At 36.7% G+C, this 24,974-nt stretch overlaps 1 protein-coding gene across 38 annotated transcripts in view; it reads left to right on the top strand.

Moving 5' to 3' along the window:
* Positions 1–24,974, top strand: part of DLG1 (discs large MAGUK scaffold protein 1) — a 261,372-nt gene that overhangs the window by 191,069 nt on the left and 45,329 nt on the right. For all 38 annotated transcript variants that reach the window (XM_034957988.3, XM_034957987.3, XM_063602650.1 and 35 more), the window contains 2 exons: positions 8,032–8,134; positions 21,992–22,106. In XM_034957988.3, coding sequence (XP_034813879.1) covers positions 8,032–8,134; positions 21,992–22,106 — 218 coding nt within the window. The remainder of the gene's footprint in view (positions 1–8,031; positions 8,135–21,991; positions 22,107–24,974) is intronic.

The raw sequence follows: 24,974 nt of genomic DNA, 5'->3' as shown, positions 1-24,974 counted from the left end.
GGATTATAGATCTAAATATAAAACTCAGAACCATAATCTTCCTAGAAGAAAATATCAGAGACTATGTTCACAGGCCTAGAGCAGGTAACAGTTCCTTGGACAAAATGCATAAAACACTAACCATAAAGAAGATGACATTAAGAAACCAAATATGCTGGGTGACGTGACTCTTGCTTATAATCCCAGTAACTCAGGAGGCTGAGGCAGGTGGATCGCCTGAGGCCAGGCGTTTGAGACCAGCCTGATCAATATAGCAAGACCCCATCTTTAAAAAAAAAATTTTTTTTTAATTAGCCAGACATAGTAGTGGGCACTTGTAGTCCCAGCAACTTGGGAGGCTAAGGCAGGAGGATCACTTGAGCTTAGGTGTTTGAAGCTACAGTGAGTGAGCTTTGATCCCACCACTGCACTCCAGCCTGGGCAACAGAGCAACACCCTGTCTCAAAAAAAAAGAAAGAAAAAAACCAAATAGGCAAGCCACACAGTGGTAAAAAATATTCTCAGCACATATATGACATACTACTTGTATCCACAATATATAAATATCTCCTACAAATCAACAATAAAAAGATGAATAACCCAATTGAAAATGCACCAAAGACTTGAGCAGGTACAGCACAAAAGATATGTGAATGGCCAGTAAGCACATGAAAAGGTGCTTAACATTAGGCATCAGAGAAGTGCACAAACCGCAGTGAATGAAGAGGTTTGTAGGGAGTTGGATAAGAGTGATGTAATTGTTCTATATTTTGATTGTGGGTGGCTGCACGAAATTCACATTTGCCAAAACTTAACTATACACTAAAAAAGATTGATTATGCCTAGATAAAAATAGGTATTCTTGAAGTCGTAATGAAATACTATATCCCACTTAGTTGAACAACAAAAGAAAAAAATAACAACATTCATTGATGAGGATGTGGAGCAGCTACAACCCTCATTCACTCCTAGTGGACGTGTAAATGGTATACCACTACAAGAACTTTTGGGAAGGTTTTTAAGAAGTTAAACATACATCTAATCTTATCACCCAGGTTTTACCCAGGACAAATGAAAGCATACATCAACAAAAACACTTTGACAAGAACATTCTTAACAGCCTTATTCATAATAATCTAGACCTTGAAATGACCCAGGTTTCCATCAGCAGGACAATTGCTAAATTGTGGTATGTTTACACAATATAATACTACTCAGCAATTAAAAGGAACAACTACTGAAACACAAAACAAGTATGTTGAGCAAAACAGGTAACAAAAATACAATCTATATAATTCCAGTTACATGATAATCAAGAGCAGGTGACACTAACTTGTGGTGCTGTAAGTCAGAAAGTGGTTGCCAGTGATTGGGACTGACTATAGAAGTGCACAGTTGAACATCGGTGGAAAAGATACATGTCTTGTCTGGGGTAGTGGTTTCATGATTTTTACGGTTAGCAAAATCCTTTCAGCTGAGCTGTTCAAATTTCTACATTTCATTGTAAAATATACTGTAATTTATTTAAGTTACAGTATGATAAGGAAAACTTAGTGGTAGGGAATGGACTTAAAAGATTAATATTGTTGAACATATTACCTAGTTATTTAGGGAAATAAAATTAGCTTAGAGCCTCACTTCACACTTTGTGTCCAAATAAATTTTCGTTTAGCCTAGAGTTCAGTAATAGACGTTTTTAAATTGTCCATTTGGAACCACTTTAGATAGGTCATTGACACAGTGCTAAAGTGTGTGAGACCAACCAACTCAACCTAGTTCACTCAGAACATTCATGGTTTTAGAACTGAATGCCCCATGTCTGGAAACCCTTAGGTCTTGATTCTAAAACTGGAAGTCTCAGCTAGTCCAGGGAAGTAGCTCACCCTAATGTGAGTGCAGTTAAATACAGCATTATGTTTAGCAATATGCATCAGTAACCTTAAAATTTTAATGCTTACTGAACTTCTCTAGGGAAATGCCCTAAAAGCACTAGGAAATAGTAGACCTATCAATAAACTTAAAAGGAAAATTGGAGGAGTGAATTCTCCATAAGGCCTTTGAAAACCTCCGTGTATCCTTGGAACCAGAAGGCCACACACATGTTCAGGGCTGTGCGCATGCTCAGGAAAGACTAGAAAAGGCCTTAAACTCTCACCTCTACCTGATCATGAGCCTCTGTGCAAGCGATTTAAGGCAGTTGTTAATTGCTTATCTGAGTGTTAAAGGTGGGCCCCAAAATGCACATATAGCCCTTGGAAAAGAGTGGAAGATTTGTAAGTTTCAGGTATTTAAGGAAATATCTATTCAGTCATTAACCACTAAGCTAACCAGACAGAGACTTCAGTGGCCACACACAACAAAGAATACGGACTTTATAACATTAAGAAAAGTCACTAACAGACAGCAATGACAAGCGTAGATAAGAGGACAGTTCTGCTATCTGGAGTTGCCGTATTATATTTATTTTAAATGCCTATTTTTCATCATAAAATTTTGAGACAAGCGGAAAGAAAAGTATGGCCCATATACAGGAGAAAAACGCAATCAATGGATATCGTTCCTAGGGAAGGTCAGACATTGAACATGCTAAACAAAGACATTAAACCAGGTATTTTAAATACGTTCAAGGAATAAAAGAAAACCATCCTGTAGACTGAAATGAAAGTAAAGGAACAATATCTCACCATGTAAAAAATATCAATAAAGAGTTAGAAATTATATGTAAGAACCAAATAGAAATTCTGGAGTTGGAAAGTACAGTAACTTAAATGAAAAATTCTCTAGACAAGGTCAACAGCAGATTTGAGCTGGCAGAAGAAAGAATCAGCAAACTTGAAGATGGGTCAATTGAGATTTTGATGCTGAAGAACTGAACAATAACAAAGAAAGAAAGAATGAAGAAAAATTAACAGCTTCAGAGACCTATGGGATACTATCAAATTTACCAACATAATGGGAGTATGTGAAAGATGGGAAAGAGAGAAAAAAGAAGAAAGAATATTTGAATAAATACTCGCCCAAAAACTTCTAGAACTTGATTAAAACCATTAATCCAAGAACCTCAGTGAACTCCAAGTTGAATTAATTTAAAGAGATCTACAACATAGACACATTACAATTGAACTGTCTAAAGCCGAAGGCAGAATATTGAAAGTAGCAAAAAGAAATGATTCACCACGTGCAAGGGATCCTCAACAAGGTTAATAGCTGATTTCTTATCAGAAACCATGGAGGTCAGAAAGCAGTGAAATAACAAATTCAAAATTCTGAAAAGAAAAAAACTCTGTTGACTAGAACTCTATATCCAGCAAAACTATCTTTTGAAAATAAAGAAGAAATCAGGACATTGCCAGATAAACAACAGCTGAAGGAGTTCATCTCTCAAAAACCTGCCCTATGGGAAATAAGAGAATCCTTCAGACTAAAATGAAAGGAAACTAGAGAGTAACTCAAATCCACATGAAGAAATAAAGAGCCTAAGTAAAGGCAACTACACAGGTAAATATAAAACAACATAAGGGTATTGTTTTATATGCAACTCTTTTTTTCTCCAACCTGATTTTAAAAACAACTGAATAAAGCAATAATTACAAATTTGATGTGCACGCATCGTATAAACATAAAATTAATATGACAACACCACAAGTCGGGTAAAGAAACTAGGTTCTTATAAAATGTTTGTTTGTTTACTTATTTATTTTTAGAGGCAGCATCTCACTCTGTCACCCAGGCTGGAGTGCAGTAGCACAGTCATAGCTCACTGCAGCCTCAAACTTACTCAGGCAATCCTCGTGCCTCAGCCTCCCGAGTAGCTGGGCTGCAGGTATGCACCACTACACCTGGCTGAATTGTTTTCTTTATTTTTTTAGAGATAAGGGTCTCACTGTGATGCCTAGCCAGCCCTCAAAGTGTTGTACTGAAGTGATGCTCCTGCTTCAGTCCTTTTGCCTGAGCCACCTGAGTCACTGGGATTACAGTCTAGAACCACCACATCTGGCTTTAAATTTTTACTTATAATCCAAGATAACCACTAAGAAAATGACTAACAAATATATGTAGTAAAATTAATGACATGGGAATTAAAATGGTACACTAGGAAATATCTATTTAATATAAAAATAATGCAGTAATTGAGGAATAGAGAAAGAAAAGACATAGAAAAAATAACCAAATTAAGTAAATTCTACATTATCAGTAATTATATTAAATATAAACAGATTAAGCACTCCAGTTAAAAGGCCAAAGATGTTGATAAAGTAGATTAGAAAACAGAATCCAACTATACAGGGTCTACAAGAGAGAGACTTTAGACTCAAAGACACAAAAAGGTTGAAAGTAAACGGGTGGAAAAGATGCATTACACAAAAAGTAACCAAAAGACACCTACTGTGGCTGTACTAATATGACTAATATCAAAGGACGCTTGAAGAAAAACATTATTACTAAAGGCAAAAGACATTTATAGTATATCATTATGTAGTCATAGATGGTATATATTTTATAGTTATATACTCTAATTACCAATACATTTCTAGAAAGACATAAACTATTGAAACTAACTCAAGAAGAAATAGAAAATTTTAATAGATTTAAAACAAGTAAGGAAATTGAATTAGTAATCAAAAACTAACAAAACACAAAAATCCCAGGACCAGATGGCTGCACTGGTACATTCTGCCAAACATTTAAAGAATTAACACCAATCATTCACAAACTCTTCCCCAAAAAGGAATAAGCATGAGGAATGCTTTCCATCTCATTCTGTGTGGCCAGTATTATCCTTATACCAAACCAAAGACATCACAAGAAGAAAAAATTACAAACCAATATCCCATGTGAATATAGATGTAAAAATCAACAAAATAACAACCTGGATCCAACAGCATGAACAAGGATGATGTACCATAACCAAATGGAATTTATTCAAGGAATGCATGGTTAGTTCAACATAGAAAAACCAATCAAAGTAAGACACCATCTTAATAAAGGACATAAAGCACATGATATCTCAGTAGACACAGAAAAAGCAATTGTCATAAACCAACAGCTTTTCATGATAAGAACACTAAATAGACTAGGAATAAAAGGGAACTTCAACCTGTTAAAGGGTATCTCTGGAAACCCTATAGCTGACATCATACTAAATGGTGAGAGACTGAAAGCTTTCCCTCTAAAATCAGGAACAAGACAAGGGTATCTGCTCTTCCTACTTCTATTCAACATTGTCCTGGAGGTTCTAGAAATTAGGCAAGATTAAAAAAAAAAAAAAAGCAAAACTATTTCTGTTTGCAGATGACATAATCTTGTATAGAAAAAATCTTAAGAAATACAACAACAGACTGTCAAGCTAATAAATGAGTTCAGTTAAATTTGCAGGATAGACAAAGAAAACATTGATTTATAATAGTATCAAAAAGAATAAAATAAGTATAAATTTAAGGACGTGGATCAACAAAAGTGGTATATCCTTTTTTTTTTGGTTTGGTTTTTTTGTTTTTTGTTTTTTGTTCTTGAGACAGAGTCTTGCTCTGTCGCCCAGGCTGGAGTGCAGTGGCGCAATCTCTGTTCACTGCAAGCTCCGCCTCCCAGCTTCACGCCATTCTCCTGCCTCAGCCTCCCAAGTAGCTGGGACTACAGGTGCCTGCCACCACGCCTGGCTAATTTTTTTGTATTTTTAGTAGAGACAGGGTTTCACCATGTTACCCAGGAAGGTCTCGATCTCCTGACCTCGTGATCCGCCCGCCTTGGCCTCCCAAAGTGCTGGGATTACAGGCGTGAGCCACCACACCTGGCCAGTATATCCATTTTTAATGGATTTTAGTGGCACATTATTTAGCCATAATAAGGAATGAAGTACTGATACATGCTCCAAGGGTGAACCTGGAAAATAAGTGAAAGAAGCCAAGCACAGATGGCTACATATTATATATCCCGTTTATTTGAAATATACCGAATAGGTATATATAGGTATATGTACAATATGGTCAGAAAGTAGCTTCGTAGTTGCCAGGGATGGAGAGGAGACACAGGAGTGACTGTCAGTGGATACAGAGTTTCTTTTTGGGGTAATGAAAATATTTTGGAATTAGGTGGTAATGATGGTTGCACAGACTTGCAAATATACCAAAAACCACTAAACTATATGCTTTAAAAATGTGAATTCTATGGTATGCGAATTATTTCTCCATTTTTAAAAATGTTGGTGTAAAAGAAAAAAAGTGACTCTAAGGCTATTTATACAAATATCTCTCTCAGTACTGGAATTTCTTCTAAAATATCCTTAATAATGTATCTTCAATTGAAATGTTCAGTGATAGTCTGGAAAGTCTTTAATATGTAGTTTTGTTCAACAAATTATGCTCTTAAAAGAGTTTGGTGCACAGAAATAATTCATTAACATTCTTAATCTTTTCTACAATAATCTGTGAAAAATCTGTCTTTCTTTATATTTCTTGCCTGATATGTTCTCCCAGGAATTCGGAGGATTTTCTTTATGCACTAAGTAGAACTGTTTATACATTGTATTGAGTTTTATATGGCCATCATCAGCTGGAGATACTAATAACCACATTGTTTACATTTGTTTATGTTATAGATTTTAGATCTTGGTTTTCATTGCATTGCGGGGGGGTGGGGGGTGGCTGGCTGGCAACAGAGCGTCCCTCTCTCTGTCACCCAGGCTGGAGTACAGTGATGTGATCTCAGCTCACTGTAACTTCCGCCTCCCAGGTTCAAGTGATTCTCATGCCTCAGCCTCCTGAGTAGCTGGGACTACAGGCGCACACCACCACGCCCGGCTAATTTTTGTATTTTTAGTAGAGACAGGTGCTTGCCATGTTGGCCAGGCTGGTCTGAGACTCCTGGCCTCAAGTGAACCACCCACCTCAGCTTCCCAAAGTGCTGGGATAACAGGTGTGAGCCACCATGCCCAGCCTCAAGGGGTATGTATTTAAATTTAGTTGCATAATGGTTTCTTTTTAGATAATATAAAACATCAGATCTTTATATGGTTAAAATGTTCTTTATGTAAATTTATGATCCCAAGAATTTCTGGGCTCATAGTCAAATTTTTTAAAAGTGATATGTGATCTTTAACAGATTTTAGATTAGTTCTCAACAAAACAAGTTTTTATGTAAAAATTGCATGATGATCGTTCCTTTCCAAAAATTTTCAGTGAAGGTCCTGAACATTGCCGTATTCTATTCATTGTTGCTTCTTAATTTTTTTTAATTCAGTATTTAAAGCTTATTACATTCAAGTATAATGCTTCCATGAATGTCCTCTTAAGTTTGTCTTATTGTGGAAAAGGAACAATCTCTTAAGATAATGTACCTTGCACTATATATGTATATATGCGCACAAAGTATTGGTAACCTTTGAGAAATAAGAATTAAGTTGCCTCTTCTTCTGGAGTAGGATTGTACCTACTGGTAGAATTGGATAATTATTTCACCTAAGGAAGGGCTCTTAATTCAAAAAATAACTCCTGGTTCATTTAATTAACATTTATTCTAATTAAATCAGTCCTTGAAATCTGAGCTGTTTTAATATTTCTAAATAATAGCTTTCCTATTATACCAAAAGAATGGAAGTTTTAGTTTGTACAGGAAGAAAAATAATTGGAACTGAGTTGAGCAGTAGGCGTGAGAATGTGGCAGGAGGTAAATGGATGCTACAAGCAAAATGACTTTCCCTCCCATTGCTTGAGTTCCTAGCAAAATAAAGTGTGCAAAATGATGCCACTTGATTTTTCAGGTTCTCAAATTAAGGTACATTTCTCAATGGATTGATACCCAGCCTTCTAGGGGAAAATGTTTTGGTTTTACTAACTTGACATTAAGCAAGGTGGTTTTAGTAAATAAAATAGCTTTGAATGATAATATTTTGTTTTACTACACAATATATTTTTAGTCAATCAGAACAAGAAACATTTTAGTGGTAAAGTTATTGCAACTAATTTTTTAATACATGCTTACTCAAAGAATAGACTATTGTGATTTCTAATCAAAGTGATTCTTTTCTCCCAAATTAAGATTTGGTTTGATTTACAGGTAAACAGTGTTGACCTCAGAGCTGCTAGTCATGAGCAGGCAGCAGCTGCATTGAAAAATGCTGGCCAGGCTGTCACAATTGTGGCACAATATCGACCTGAAGGTAATAACATTCTTATTGTCTATAGTTATTGCTTATTTTAGTTTTTAAAATTCTTCCTCTTTAATATTTAATAATGTTTAACTTCCAAGCTAAACTTCCTTTTTTGTGCTTTTTTTCTGATTTGCTAATCTAGTATTTGTTTAGTCTGAACCTAGTTCTTTTTCCAGATCAAAAGTTGTTTGTTTTTTTGGTTTTTTTTGGTTTTTGTTTTTTGTTTGTTGAGACGGGGTTCCACTCTTACTGCCCAGGCTGGAGTGCAGTGGTGCGATCTCAGCTCACCGCAACCTCCGCCTCCCAGGTTCAAGTGATTCTCCTGCCTCAGCCTCCCAAGTAACTGGGATTACAGGCATGCGCCACCATACCGGCTAATTTTTTGTATTTTTAGTAGAGATAGGGTTTCTCCATGTTGGTCAGGCTGGTCTCAAACTCCTGACCTCAGGTGATCCGCCCACCTCAGCCTCCCAAAGTGCTGTGATTACCGGTGTGAGCCACTGCACCCTGCCAAAAGTATTTTTTAATGATATGGGAACTGGCATCCACAAGCTTAACCCACATAACCCCCATTATGTGGGTTAATTTAACTGTTTATTTTTTAAAATCTGTTCTGTAACTGAAGACATAGCTTTTAATGTCCCTTTTACTACTTTATTGATCTGAAAAAATAATAAAAACCATAAGCAGATATAGTAATAATGCCCAAAAAAATTAGGTCACCCAGATTTTTTCTAGCTTTTGAATTCGGTTATAATTATTAATATCAAGATTTAAGACATGTTTCTAATAGCTGTTACTGCCGCTATTTAAAATAAAGAGAAGAATGCCAAGTTTGGAGCATACTGTGTGTCTAGATGGTGAAGTATGGTGGATGTGACTTTACTAAGTTCCTGGGGGAAGAAGGTGGCGATGGAGAATTTGAGGTCATGCCATAGTAAACATATGTAAGACTCTAGTGTACATCAGCATAACCACATCTCCAATGAAACCTCAGTGGAATTTAGAAAGCTTAAATACCCAAAAGAATACATAGCATATTTGCTGATGCTCATAAACAACATGATGAATAAGGAAAAGATGATGTGAGTAAAGGAGCTAAATGAGTAATTCTATAATTTATCAACTAATTACATTTATTCTTTTTTGAAGCAGAATTTCTTTTTTAATCTAGTATGTTTTTTAGCTGATCAAAGCAGCCTGTTGAGCATTGCTTGGTCTTTCTTAAGTATGGGAGGTTCTATCAATCTAGTAAAACCTTGGCCTTTTAGGCTTAGTAACTAAACGGGAAAATTTGTTTCATTGGGAGTAAATTCTGAATATTAATTCACATTAACCAAACAATAGAGACTAACGTATGAAGTCAGAATGTCAATTCGTTAATTTTTGTGAGAAACAAATCTGCCAATGGGACCCTATGTTGTGTGTACTTTTATCTTCTGGCCAACATATTCCACCCCGTAGGTACACTATATGGAAGCCAAGTTACAGTCACTGGTTCCTTAGTATTATAGACAGCCTCTCATTTATATGTTTATAAGGAATATAAACTTTTTAGGTATGGTTACGGGTAACTTAATATCTGCTCCCTAACCTCAAAACACACAGAACACACAAAAGCAGTAAGAGAAACAAAACATACACGCATGCTCCTACCCACACAACTTCACTTAATATTAACTAAAACTAAGAAGGCAGGTATGATACCTGGACAACCAAGTAGAGGTAAAGACTCCTTAAGCAGCTGAGGTCTTGCAGAAGCCACACGGAAAGAGGGGAAGAGTTAAAATATGGAATGTTGAGAATGTTTGTGATGGCACAAATTTAGGATATGGTATAAAATTTCACTCATGATGTGGTTTGGTTTAGAAAAGCAGAGGACCCGTATTTGGATAAAGCAGCCTGCCTCTGTAGGATCAGATAATGTGACAGTATTTGGGTTTTAAAACCTGTAAAAATGTCCTGCGCCTCTATCTTTCCTGCACCCCTCGACTTTCTGGAATAGCTACTCTAGCAAAATCTAGCAAAGTAATAATTTTTTTTGTTTGTTTTAAGATGGAGTTTCACTCTCTTGCCCAGGCTGGAGTGCAGTGGCACAATCTCGGCTCACTGTAACCTCCGCCTCCCAGGTTCAAGCCTCCCGAGTAGGTGGGATTACAGGCACCTGCCACCACGCCCGGCTTATTTTTGTATTTTTAATAGCGACGGGGTTTCACCATGTTGGCCAGACTGGTCTCCTGACCTCAGGTGATCTGCCTGCCTCGGCCTCCCAAAGTGCTGGGATTACAGGCGTGAGCCACAGCCCCCAGCCCCAGTAATAAGTAATTTAAAAGTAGCCTCACATTCATACAAAGATAATAAGAGGTGGGGAAAAGCATCAAAGCTTAGTAACAGGTTAGCTACATGCACACACAACACAAAAACATTAACACAAATCGGATTTTAAGAAGTACAAAAGGAGTCATCCGACACTCTGATAATCAGCATCTTGCAGTTAGTATCTTTCCTAAAGGCTTGGGATTCTCTGCCTTGTTGATAATCTTATATATATACATACAAGACAGATAGATAGAGACAAAGGTAAGCTTTTGGTAGAATTAAGTTTTTTGTCTTTTAGGATCTATGGCTTGCCTTATTAGTCTTCCAAAAAAGTACTTTTATGGGTTTTTCAGCTTGTGTACTTTGAACTTTCTTGACTTGGATTCTGATTATGAGAAAAAATAATCTCTACAAGACATATGAAGGAACATTATCTTCTAACTCCTTTCAGTTTTATTAATTCCAAAGGCAAGGAATAATTCACTTTGGGGGGCCTTTACTGTTAATCTTTTTGGAGAATCATTATCAGAAATTAGCTGGACGTGGTGGCTCAGGCCTCTAATCCCAGCACTTTGGAAGGCCTAGGTGGGAGGATTACTTGAGCCCAGGAGTTCGAGACCAGCCTGGGCAACATAGCAAGATCTTGTCTCTGCTAAAACTTTTTTTAAAGTTTTTTAATTAGCCATGCGTGGTAGTGTGCACCCGTAGTAGTCCCAGCCAAGGCAGGATTGCTATGATCTCACCACTGCACTTGAGCCTGGGCGACAGAGTGAGACCCCGTCTCAAAATAAAAATAATCAAACATGGGAACTGGAAATATAATACTATACTCGTTTTGGACTCCATATCCCAAAGTTATAAAGTTTTATCACATACTTCCTATAGTTTAAGAATCTCTTGGCCAGGCGCGGTGGCTCATGCCTGTAATCCCAGCATTTTGGGAGGCCTAGGCGGGCGGATCACGAGGTCAGGAGATAGAGACCATCCTGGCTAACACGGTGAAACCCCGTCTCTACTAAAAATACAAAACCAAAATTAGCCAGGCGTGGTGGCGGGCACCTGTAGTCCCAGCTACTCGCGAGGCTGAGGCAGGAGAATGGCGTGAACCCGGGAGGCTGAGCTTGCAGTGAGCCGAGATCACGCCACTGCACTCCAGCCTGGGCGACAGAGCGAGACTCTGTCTCAAAAAAAAAAAAAGAGTCTCCTGTGATAGTATATAATAGTAAAACTGTACGCCATGCATGGTACGAACCATGTTATGTTTATTCACTCTTTTAACTCCCAAGATAATCCTGTAAGTAAGCACCGTTATCCCTGTTTTACGTTGTAGTTGAATAAGCTCTTCCATAAAGAGACCAAGTAATTTGCTAGTTACACAACTGTTAAACGGTTAAGATTTCTTCTAGCCCCTTTTAAGCGAAGAAAAACCTTTTCCTCCGCCCTTGTATGTTCAGTAACGGGCCTGTGAAGTAAACTGACAAAAAAAAAACAGATTAACATGGAAAAAAAGTTTCTTGTATATGGATGCAAGAGGCAACAGAAGAAATACTGTAGCTAGCTTGTGGATGAAGTTAAAAGCTTGTATATCTAATCTAGTAGGGAAAGGAAGGAGGGAGAAACAGCTTTTATTAGAAAAACATACATTTCTTCAGGAAAGACAAGTTTTTAGGAGAAGAGATGGGGGATAAAGTTTGTGATGACATTTGTCTAAACTGGTATGACTGGTCTTTCCATTCTTTGGGGCCATCAGACTCCTCAGAGGGTATTTATGGTAACTTCATTTCTCGGAAGCTGCACCTTTTAGTCAGATTAGAGAAACTCCGAGAAGGCTTTTTTCCTGCATCTGTTGAATCTCAGATATCTTCAGCTTAAAATAATCTTTGTGGCAACTCTGGGGTTCTGGGTGGGTCTCCATACCCTGTTCTTACTCTTTCAACTACTCATTAAACTCTTGGAATCTCTCACCTCAAATATTTAATCTTATTGTTCCTCAAGAGTATTAGGCTGACTTTCAGAGCTTATATCTCAATCTTTTGTTCAGAAAGCATTAATTATCTTGTAATAATACCATAAATAAATTGGAAGGAATTAAACTCAATATATAAGTTAAATTTATTTTCTCTTTCCCATTGGTTAGGTCTTATATTTGTGACATATTTTATTTTCGCAAGAAAAAAACTGTTTGGTGGCATAATCCCTATTTTGCAAGTGACCAAAGTCTAGAAAGGTTAGGCCATAGTCACTTAACTTTTCTGCGCTTCAAAGCTTTGATTGAAATCTTGAGTTACAAAGGTAGATTTCTAACACCCAGTGTCCTGACTTTATTTTCATTATTACTTCTTATACCAACCAAAGGGAGAAGAGGTGGAGATAATCTGGGAAGATGGCAGTGGACTAGTGGCATTTATTTGCAGACATTTGTCATTTCTTATCACTTTCAGTAGTAGATAGGTAATTAAAATTTTTTTCAGTCTCCTGCTTTCCCACTTCCCTTGCTGTATTTTTCTACGCGCCTGTGCTGCAGTTGACCCTTGAGCAACACAGGTTTGAACTGCGAGTGTCCACTTACGCACGCGCTGTTCAACCAGCCTGGATAGAAAATGCCATATGCCTGTCCGATTCCACAAGGCCTCCTGTTAGACTTGAACCTGCACGGGTTTTGGTACACGTGGGGTTCTGGAACTAATCCTCCGAGTATGCCAGAGAGCTATTGTACTTCAAACAACTAACTGGCCTTCTTAAAAATAGTTTTCCTTTTTCTTTAGGCCAATTTATAATATCCATCCTCTGAGAATTGTTTCTCTTGGGTTTAATATCTGTGTTTGATTAATGTATTTTATTACAGTTACAAATGAATGTTTTTCTTTATAGGGATTGCATGTTAAGAAGAGATTGAGGAAGTCCAATTTCCCCCATACCCCTTCCTCACTTTTTACTTCTAGTGTGGCGGTGAAAACAAAGGTTAAAATTTGAAAGGGGATATCAAATGAAAAAATCAGCTTTTAAGTATCTCTCCTTGTATAAGCGTATACATACTAACTTGTAGCCAGCAGTTCAGATACGTCCTAATACGTTTCATGACAAGAAATATGGTTTGATACAGGAATTTTTGAGATGTTGAATGGAGAAAATCTCTTATGTAAAATTATAGCTTTGCTGAGTTTTGATGTAATTCTAGGAGAGGAGTGTAAATGACTTAACTGAAAAAAGGGATGAAACTCTTCCGTCAAAATAAAAATTTAAGAAAATAGGTGTAGTGGTTAGCACTTTGGGAGGCTGAGACAAGAGGATCACTTGAGCCTAAGAGTTGAAGATCCCCTGGGTAACATAGGACACCCTGTCGCTGCAAGTAATTTTAAAAATGAGCTGGGCATAGTGATGCATGCCTGTAGGCTCAGCTACTTGAGAGGCTAAAGTAGGAAGATTGCTTGAGCCCAGGAGGTCAGAGCTACTATGAGCCATGATCGTGCCACTGCACTCCAGCCTGGATGACAGAGCAAGAGCCTGTCTCCAAAAAAACCTTAAAAACAAAACAAAAATATGTTGGTGGGAGTATTTACGAAAATATACACAGGATAGGTAAAATGTGGAGACGGATAGGACTAAAAGTATCAATTGATTGAAACAAAAGGAAAAGGTAGGAATCTTAAGTAGGTAAATGAAATAGAAGGTTTAAAGGAAAAGTAACTTTAAAATGCCGAAGTATGTTTTGAACATATAGAAAGGTAGCTGTGAGGAATTGTTAAGAGTAAGGCAAAGACTTGGCCAGGCGCAATGGCTCACGCCTGTAATCCCAGCACTTTGGGAGGCCAAAGCAGGCAAATCCCTTGAAAGCAGGAGTTCAAGACCAGCCTGGCCAACTTGATGAAACTGTCTCTACTAACATAAAAATTAAACAGGCATGGTGGTGCATACCTGTAATTTCAGCTACTGAGGAGGCTGAGGCACAAGAATCGCTTGAACCCAGGAGGCAGAAGCTGCGATGAGCCAGAATTGCACCACTGCACTCCGGCCTGAGCAACAGAGCGAGGTGGGGGCGGGTGGGAAGACTCTAAGCAAAGACTATAAATATGAAGATCTGAATACAGTGAAAGAAATAGATCACAAATTTAAGAAATTATCAGGAATTGACTTGGCTCTTCAGTATCTTAAATTTTTAATATCTGAGACTATGTTAACTGCTTTGTAGTAACTTAGTTACTCATTAAGAAAGAATATTTTTCTGCATCACTAAAAAGTAATGTGTTCTTTTTACACAGAAAGCTTTTAAATTTCTAAAATGTAGACTATCTTAAATCACTAGGACTTCTATTAATCAGATCAGCAAAATTGCTAAAAACTAATAATGCTACATGAAATGTAATACACATCTTATTTAAAAAGCATTGCAGAACTTTTAAGGAATTAGCAAACAAAACATGAAGGGAAACTAGGAACTCGGAACTCAGGGCTAAGGAAGCAGAGAAGTCTCTTTTGTTTCAAGAGCAACAGCGTACGGGCTTGGGAGAGCCAGTTAAATTTTCAGATATTTTTCAAACTAAAACATAGCCTTTATTAAAAATAAAATTATACAGAAATACAAATAAATTATATTTAAAATAGTAAAATTAAAAACAAAGGTAATATTGAAAAGTCATCACTTCCTAGTTGTTTTCTAGGAAGTAAAATAATAGAAACATAAACCAGTGAGACTAATAGAAAATACAAAAACAGGGCTGGGCGCGGTGGCTCACGCCTATAATTCCAGCACTTTGGGAGGCCGAGGTGGGCGACTCACAAGGTCAGGAGTTTGAGACCAGCCTGGTCAACATGGTGAAACCCCTGTCTCTACTGAAAATACAAAAATTAGCTGGGCGTGGTGGTGCACGCCTGTAATCCCAGCTACTCAGGAGGCTGAGGCAGGAGAATCACTTGAACCCAGGAGGCGGAGGTTGCAGTGAGCCGAGATTGCGCCACTGCACTCCAGCCTGGATGACAGAGCGAGACTCTCTCTCAAAAAAAAAAAAAAAAAAAAAAAGAAAGTACAAAAAAAGATAGTAGATTTAAAACTGAATTGCCCAAAACTCCTCCTCTCCCTCAAAAAAATTAGGAAAGCCAAACCAAAATTTGTTAAAAATCTACAATAAAACTAGACAAAAAGATGAAAGATATCCTATGAACCCCAAATATAAGCTGTTTACAGCTACAAGACCATCCGATATCAGCATCTGTGCAAGGGGATGCAACAGGAGAAGCCCAATGTTAACCAGTCCTCACAAGAAAATGCAGTAGGTAAATTTGAGAACACCAAGTGAACTATAAGAGTTTTTGTACAATCTGCATGTTGAGTGCAAGGAATCTACACTAAGATATGATGGGGCCACGAGCAGTCTGGGCCCTATGACACAGTTAACCAGCTGTAGTTCCCTTTCCATTTAAAGCCCCACACTAAGGAAGAACTGCTGGGAATAAAATCCAAATTGAGTAGGATAGGGATAATAGAGCCAAAGGAAATAGAAGGTTCAGATTAATGGGGGTAAGTAAAGTTTCAGGAAATCTCACAGTGTCTGAGGTCATGTCTTTAAACACTTGAGAGAAACAACAAAATAGAGAGTTCTAGAGCTGTGAAGTTAGAAAACCTATCTTGACTCGTAACTCCTATGTAAAAGTTGGGGAAAACTAATTTCATATTAAAATGAGCAGTAGGAAAAGATCACAATCAAATCCATGGAAACCTATTTGAAAAGTGAAAATAAGGATTAGCGTAATGTCTCCACAGTCAAGCTGTACCAGAAAGACATACAGTTTATGAAGCTAGTGTAAAATAAAATTAATATTTTGAAACAAAGAAAAATGATAGAGTATGTCGAAGAACAACATCAATAAGTTGATAGAACTCAGAAAATTAGTAGAAATAAAAACATTGTCTTAAAAACTAAATTTGACTGGAAGAGACATACTTCCTTAAACCAAGAAGGTGAAAAAGAAGAAAAATTTGTAAAGCAAAAATAGACCTTCTCTTTCTACAACTTGATCAATTTAGTCCTAAAGCCATTAGGTAGAGCAGAGAAAAATAGTTTAATCTACACCTCACATCTGGAGAGGTTTAGGAGATTTTCGGTGGCCCATTGGACTTACCCATGAGGTTGGCTTCCATGCAGGGTAATGCCTTGGTTTCAGGAGTCAGAGCCTGAGGGCTGGTGAGGAAAGCACATATGGGAATGCTCAGAGCCCAGTCAGGGAAGTGGATGGCTATTCAAATTCAGATTGACCAAATTAATATATATGTTAGGTTATTGTTATTAATAATTTTCACTGTTGAGAAGAGAGTTACAAATATGGAAAGGAAGAAAACTTAAACATGAATCCTGTAATACTGGATTAGAACTGAAGAAATTGGTTTGAAGGGATGGTTTTCCATTGATACAGATGTAAACGTAGATATCTACGTCAGTGTGTATGTATCTGTGTGTATGTTATTTTCCCTGACTCTGCCCACTGAGAGGGCCTGAGCCTAGTGCCACCCCAAGAGCAGTGAGCACCTAGCATCCAGATCTTGCCTTGCAAATATTATTTCCCACTGAAATTACTAAGGCTTTTTTGACAAACGGCAGGTTCCCCAGGAGTCAGGCAAAGAAAATGCTAGATTGTTCTATAATATCCTTTGCCAGAAAACAAGCAAGTACTCAAGGAATGTTGGAGACATGTCAAATGGACCCAGAATCTAACTTCAAGGGACTCTCACTGGCCACATCAGGAGCAATTTCAGCATTCAGTTGGTGATAATAATGGCAGATTATAACCCACTGAATAAAGTAGGAAATAATGAGTTTTTACTCATATAAATAAATGAATTAATTGAAAGTTTGATGAGAATGGAGAATTGTACACAGTTTCAGTAATTTATTTGCAAAAGGGAAAAGTAACTTTACAGTAGAGAAACCTGGCAGACACAACTTTAATCAAGCGATTAAAGTTAATAACATTGGTGATGGGACAAATCAAAATTGTGTACCACCTGATACAGATGTATTGGGTAGAACATAACATCTGTGATATTCCTGCCAAAGTTGGATAACTTCAATCTAATTGTGTGGGAACTTCAGGCAAACCCAAATTGAGAGAGATTCTACAAAACAATTGACTTGTAATCTCCAACGGTATTAAGGTCACAAAGTCAAGGAAACACTGAGACACTGCTGTGACTCAAAGATCTAAAAAGACGTGACAACTAAATGCAACAAATGACTTTGAATTGGATCCTTTTGCTGTAAAGAACATTACTGGTGACTCTTCATAGGGATCCGAGCATTAGATGGTAGTAATGTATTAATGTTACTTTTGACGGTTTTGTAGTTATATAGGAAAATATCTGTAGGAAATACACACTGAAGTATTCAGGGATGATGAGACATCAAGAAGGCAAATTGCTGTCAAATGGTTCAGGAAAAACAGTTTGTGATTGCTCTAGTCTTTAAAAAAAATTAGTAAGAAGAAACAAAAGATTCGAAAGTGACAGGTATAGAAGGTAGGTAAAGAATATTCAACATGCATGTAATAGGAGTCTCCTAGGAAGAAATCCAAAACAATGCTAGAAAATGCATAAACAAGAAATCTTTTCTAAAATTAAAAAAGTTATTTCAAACTACACATCAAAATGCCATAATAAAATGATTAGGATTTAAAGGAAAAAAAATATCTGGAATTCCACTTCCCTCCCCCCAGCAGAAAAAGAAAGAAAATTCCGTTGTTCTCAGTTTATAGAAGACAATGGAGTGAACATACTCAATAAAGGAAGAAGCTGAATCAAACAGACTTTCACATATAAAAACTGGAATCAAATATATCAACAAATAGAGTGATAGTGTTCGTATAAACACTTCCTGGGGGGAGAGAACAACCTGCAGACATCCAAAATGATAGGAGGAGGGATACTGACGTAAGGACTGGTGTTAGCATTAATGAAGAAGATTATAAGGAAGAGAGTATATAATATGAAAAAGCTATATGCTCTGACAATTTTGATAAGGTACAATTATTAGAAAATGGGGACAGAATTTGAGGATAATACGAAAACAGAATAAGCCTCCTAATTGCTTTAAAGTTTTTAACTTGATATAAAAGGATAGTATTTCCAATCAAATCTGGGAAGACTGCTTGTAGGAGGAGACCAAAAGACAAAAGCCAAACAAAAGTTTGCCATTAGAACAAAAGGACAAGCGTGTCTGAATTGTTACACACACACTTAAAAGAACAAACCATATAGTGAGACTGTGCTCCAGTTACTGTTGCTTCATGAGATACTACCCCAAGCTTAATAGGTTAAAACAGCCTTTTAATAGGTTTTGTAGGTTAGGAATTCAGGCAGGATTCTGGCCAGATGGTTCTTGTTTTCCTTCTGGCATCAACTGAGGTCACTTAGTGGGACTTAGGTGGCAAATGAGCTGCTTTGGAGGGCCCAGTTTGGCTTTGCTCGCCTTGTCTTACGTGTTGGTGGTACTGGCTGGAAGTTTGGGCTCAGAGCACCATCGTGTGACCTCTGCAGTATGGTGGTTTTAGAACAGTCTTGTTACATGGTATCTGGCTTCCACTGAACAAGCATTACAGAAGAACCAGGCAAAAGCTTCATGGCCTCTTCTAATCTGACCTTGAAAGTCATACGGGATTACTTTCACATTTTTTGGCATACAAATGACCCAAAGCACTAGCCCAGATTCCAGGAGAGGGGAATTAGATTCCACCTGTCGATAGGGAAATTGCAAGGTCACAGTGTACAAGAGCATGTGGGATGCAGGCATCTTTGGAAAATATAATCTGCCACTGGTTTATTTATGTTAAAAGCTTGAATAAATAAGACAGGATGGTAAGAACAGAACTGAGAACAATTTCAGTTATATCAAAAGTTAATTCATAAAAGCAGACAATTTTCAGGCTTGCTAATGAAGCAGAATTTAACCCTGTGCAGTACATAAGAGTCATACCTACCACAAAGAAGTAAAGGTTAAAAATAAAGGACTGCATATTGCTGTAAAAAAAAAAAAAAAAAAAAGCGTGGATGACATCTTTCTATATTGTGCAGTGATCTTCTGGATATACTTACTATTAAGTGAAAAAAGCAAAGCAGGGAAATGTGTATTCTACTGTTTAAGAAAGAAGAGAAATGTTGGCTGGGCACAGTGGGTAATCCCAGCACTTTGGGAGGCCGAGGCAGGCGGATTACGAGGTCAAGAGATTGAGACCATCCTGGCCAACATGGTGAAACCCCGTCTCTATTAAAAATGCAAAAATTAGCTGGGCATGTTAGCGCATGTCTATAGTCCCAGCTCCTTGGGAGGCTGAAGCAGGAGAATCGCTTGAAGCCAGAAGGCGGAGGTTGCAGTGAGCCAAGATCGCGCCACTGCACTCCAGCCTGGTGACAGAGCGAAACTCCGTCTGAAAAAAAAAAAAGAAAAGAAATGTATTATGCTTGTGATGTTTGTGTGTATATATACACACATATATACAGATATAAAAATATGGAATAAATGTAAATGTATTTGCGTGTTTGTGGGTATCTTTATATTGTTTAAATGTTTACATCAGGACAGAATAGGATGAGAAAAAGGGATAGAAGCTGGACTTTTAAATACCTGTGTTTTATAGATTTGACTGTGGAGTTATTTTACCTACTTATAAAATCAATGAAAAATTTTAAAGGCAAATTGAAGTTGAAAATAAAGTACAAATGAATCTAAATGTGTATCCACTTGGCAACAGTAATAGGAAGGAACTATTCCAAGTGATTTTAAAATGGTAATTGGCCAGGTACAGTGGCTCCCACTTGTGATCCCAGAGCTGAGAGAGGCCGAAGCGAGAGGATTGCTTGAGGCCAGGAGTTCAAGAACAGCCTGGACAACACAGCAAGATGCCATCTCTACCAAAAATAATTTTTTAAAAATTAGCCAAGCATGTTGGTGCACACTGTGGTCTCACCTACTCGGAAGGCTGAGGCAGGATTGCTTGAGCCCAGGAGCTCAAGCCTGCAGTGAACTATGCTTGTGCCACTGTAGTCCAGCCTGGGCAACAGGGCAGGACCCTGTCTCTAAAAATAAAAAAAGAAAACAATAATTCAACCATACATCTCTAGCTATAGCCTAAGGATTAAAAGCTACAGGAAATAGTTAACTGTTCACGGGAATCATATCGTGGTAGTAGTGTTGGTGCTCTAATTCACTGCTGTAACATTGGATAAAACAAGTGAGTCATTATGCCGCTACTTTTATTCTGCTATCTCCACTATCTTGAGAACCAGAATTACTCATATCCAAGAAAGCAGATACAACGCTAAAATAGGAGAGATGAAGTAAAAACCCAGTGGTCCTAATTTTTCATTAGAAAAACCAGTATAAACTCATGATATATTTTTATGATCTCCATTCATCAGTCTACAGTTTAGCTGTTTCTACACGTACCAAAGACAACTTGCCATGGATTGATATTTATTTAATTATGATGGATACAGTCTACTATTAAGGCTATTTATGTTTTTATTTTAAGTGTTTTGTTGTAATTTTGAAAGGATAGTAAAATATTTTATTATTAATGTGGAATTTTAAATGTTTCTAAGCTTTTTGATGAATTGTTGCTTCAGTTGAGCTTATTATCCGTAAAACAAAGTTGATGATTATGGTGAAAGAAAGAGTAACTCAACAATAATCATGCTTACTCTTACTCTGTCATCTTAACCTACACAAAATCCCAGAGAAGTTATTTGCTGTAAGACAGGCTTTATAAGAAACTCAGATTTGAAATGACCTAGTTGTCTGCAATTTGTTATAAATAGAGGGGGAAAAAAGATATGTGTTTATAACCATGTAACTGCAATATTTTTGAAAAGGTGCTTAAACTTTTGTTATTAATAGATTTAGTAGTTTTTAATATGTAGCTTTAAATTGTCCATTTTCAAAATCATATTTTTGTATAAAAATTTTAAATAAAAATATTCACAAAAATTACTTCAGATTGCTTTTGTGTCTTGAATTTTGGTAATTTATAAATTATAAAATCAGTTAAAATAAATTTTATCACTTGTTTAAGGCATATTTTTCCCTTTAATGTTGACCCTGCACAAGTTCCATATTGAAGTATGTAAAATGAACTGATTCTCTCAAGGGGAAAAAGTCAATAATCAAAGCATCTAGTGTATTAATTATTATTATAGGTTTCTTCCTTAATATAAAAATTAGAATAAATCCTGATTTTTAAAATTTACACTTAAATTCAACAGTAATATAAGATTACTGCTGTCTGATGCATGGAAATTGTCATTTAATTGACTAAATGTGGTATAAACTTTAAAAGAGCATGTAGAAAAATTCTAACTCAGCCAATTCTAATTTATGGTACATTTAGGTTATTAATAATTTTCTTTTGAAATTTATGTGTTGGGCAAAATCTTTCGCATATTACTATTTTAAGGTTCTAACCCCATTTAATCAATTATAGGACAGTTTACATATTTAATACGTTATCTTCAAATAACTTATTTTTTGAAAATATATCAATTTATTTCTCTTTTTCTTCCATCAGAATACAGTCGTTTTGAAGCTAAAATACATGATTTACGGGAGCAGATGATGAATAGTAGTATTAGTTCAGGGTCAGGTTCTCTTCGAACTAGCCAGAAGCGGTCCCTCTATGTCAGGTAAATTTTTTTACTTCTAATTATGGCAAATCTTAATTAGTTATGCATGTAAATTATTTTGTATTTTTCACTATAACTTACTTAGTTTTACCGTAAGAAAATATATTGCCAATCAGTGTTGTTTTTTATTATTGATTCTCTCTGACAGTGTGCCTTTCAAGAATTGGAATATTATTGTATTAATAATTTTATTAATGAAAGTTATGTAATCCTTGAATAATGATGATATAATAAAGGAAGAAATTTCTGTGGGCCAGAAATTGTTTTCAGATTGATGTGTTAGTAGTGACTACAAGCTTGATGATATCATGTCTAACACTTAGATTTAACCTCTGTCCTTTTCTAATATATTTTCCATTCAAGTAACATTTAATTACCTGGCAATTTCCATAGTAGCAAAGGAGGCATATGTAAATAATAATTTAAAATGTGAATAGCCTCAGTAAATAATGCATATTTGGAAAATTTCTACATGCATTTTTTAAACACTTGGGAGAAGGCAAATATGTTATTTTCCTATAATATATAAAGGTTAAGTGGCAACATAGGTCTAATAAATAGGTGATATTAGTATGTAAACTGGGGTGTTTCTTTTTTTTTCATTTCGTTGGCTTATAAGACTTAAAACAGAAATCCGAATGTATTTGTATTCTGTATACTTTTAGTAGAACTTTAACTGATAACTTTATTATACTGTTACTGTAACATTAGCACTGTAAGTAATCTGAACCATTCTTTATAAATTATCATCTCAGTCCTCCTGATTCTGTTGGGGGACCTGTTCCTAATACGTTTCATTTATCCTTCTGATGAGAGAGATATGTTACATATATAAACATGTATCCTATACACGTGTATCTATACACACAAACAGGTACTCTGTACTTGTTTACATGTGATATGACTTACTGTCTTCACATAATCTTACTCTTGATACATCATGAAAGCAAACCTTTCTCACTTTCTTCTTTCTGTTCCTTTTATCTTTTGCTGTACTTTGGTACTTATAACCCTACCAGTGATGTGGGAATCTTAAATGCATCAGATTTTTTTTTTTCCCTTCGCCAATTCTAGCAGTACTCATTAAACTCTTGTGTTCCAAAGTCATTAAAAGTATTTTATATATACAAATACATCGAAGAAGGAAGAACATGGATTTTTCTACTCTCTTTTTTACACTTTCTTTTTTTTGCTTATCTACATTTCCTAATTTTAGTATAATTAATAGGTGTTGCCTTTTATTTGTACTTGATTAAATATTTACAAAGGCATAAAAATCAGAACATAATAGGTTATATTTATTTTCGGTACATTTAGTGAATCTTCACTTGTTATTTTTAGAGAAGTAATGCTCTATTTTCTTTCTGTTTTTTTTTTTTTAAAGACAGGGTCTCACTTTGTCACCCAGGCTGAAGTGCAGTGTTGCGATCTCAGCTCACTGTAGCCTCAACCTCCTGGGTTCAAGGGATCCTTCCGCCTCAGCCCCCCAAGTAGCTGGGACTGTAGGCACATGCCACCATGCCCGGCTAATTTTTGTGTTTTTAGTAGAGATGGGGTTTCACCATGTTTGCCAGGCTGGTCTCGATCTCCTGACTTCATGGGCCTTACCCACCTTGGCCTCCCAAGTGCTGGCATTACAGGCATGAGCCACTGTGCCCAGCTTCTATTTTTTAAAACCATATATTATCTAAAGACTTATAATGAAAAACAACTGTCACCGGCACCAGCCCCTAGTTTCATTCTCCAGAAACAAGCATCCTCCATTTTCCTAGCAAACTTCCTTCACCTCCTTATTTCTAAATATGAAGCCTTCGCCTCTGTATTTCTAAATAACATGCATATACTGCTATCTTCTACTTTACCAGTTTTGCGCATTAGTCTTACAACCATGGTAGATGAGAACGTTTCTGTGTAGTACCACACCACTCATTCAGTCTCATCACCATCACCCAAACATAGCCTATCTCTGTTAATAAAACTAATAGCATTTACAGTCATGTGACTATGCAATAGCTGTCATGACTCAGTCGAGTGGTACCCTATGAGCTGCCTCCTTTCTTCTGCAGCCCTTCATTTTTCCTGGACTTAATAATTGTCTTGCATTTTATTTGATTTTTCATATTCTTACTACTAAATATCTTTCTGTATCTTCCAGTAACCACTGTAGAGCTTTTCACATGATGAAAACATATGGTCACACATACGGTCTGGTAGTTCAGGTTTTTTCTATCTTTATGCTCCAGTCTAGACTAGTTCCTCTGTAAACGTGCTGTGTAGCTCTCAGCTGGGACTTCCCTTTGCCATTATTCTATTTCCTTTGGCTGTCTACTGTGTCACATGTTTCCTAGATGCCACATTTTCTTCTTTCTCAGTTAATCTTCCTGGAGCACACCCTCCAGTAAATTCCTGCGAAAAGGTGTGTGGGAGGCACCCTTTGAGGCTTAGCGTGTCTGAAATGACTTTGTTTTGCCTTCTCCCCAGTAGAGAATTTGGAATGTGGGGGAGGGAATGATATCCTGTTTTATTTTGCAGGAGCTCCCTCATCTTCCATTTCTTTTGTGGACATGATCTGGTGTGTCTCTGAGATTTTCTTCTGCTTTTTTGTATTCTTTGCTTTCTCTGTATTCCTTTTTTCTAGCTATCCTATTTTCTTGGGGGTTTTTTCTTTAGTGTTTTATATAAGGCATTCTTTAAATATCCAGTGTTCCTTTCATTGTTTTCCACTCTTATGAATAGAGAAATGAAGATAATGGATTTAACTAGAAGACAGTGGGGTAAAGGGGGGATAAATTGGCTCTTAAATTTTTCTCCTGTCCCACGTCATTCTGTTCTTTGCTATAATTAAATATCCTTAGAGAAGAATCCCTG

The sequence above is a fragment of the Pan paniscus genome, chromosome 2 (genome assembly GCF_029289425.2).
Source record: "Pan paniscus chromosome 2, NHGRI_mPanPan1-v2.0_pri, whole genome shotgun sequence".
In the NCBI taxonomy this organism is placed as follows: Eukaryota; Metazoa; Chordata; class Mammalia; order Primates; family Hominidae; genus Pan; species Pan paniscus.
Note: the sequence above shows the minus strand (reverse complement) of the source record. Positions and strands in the feature narration are given on the sequence as shown.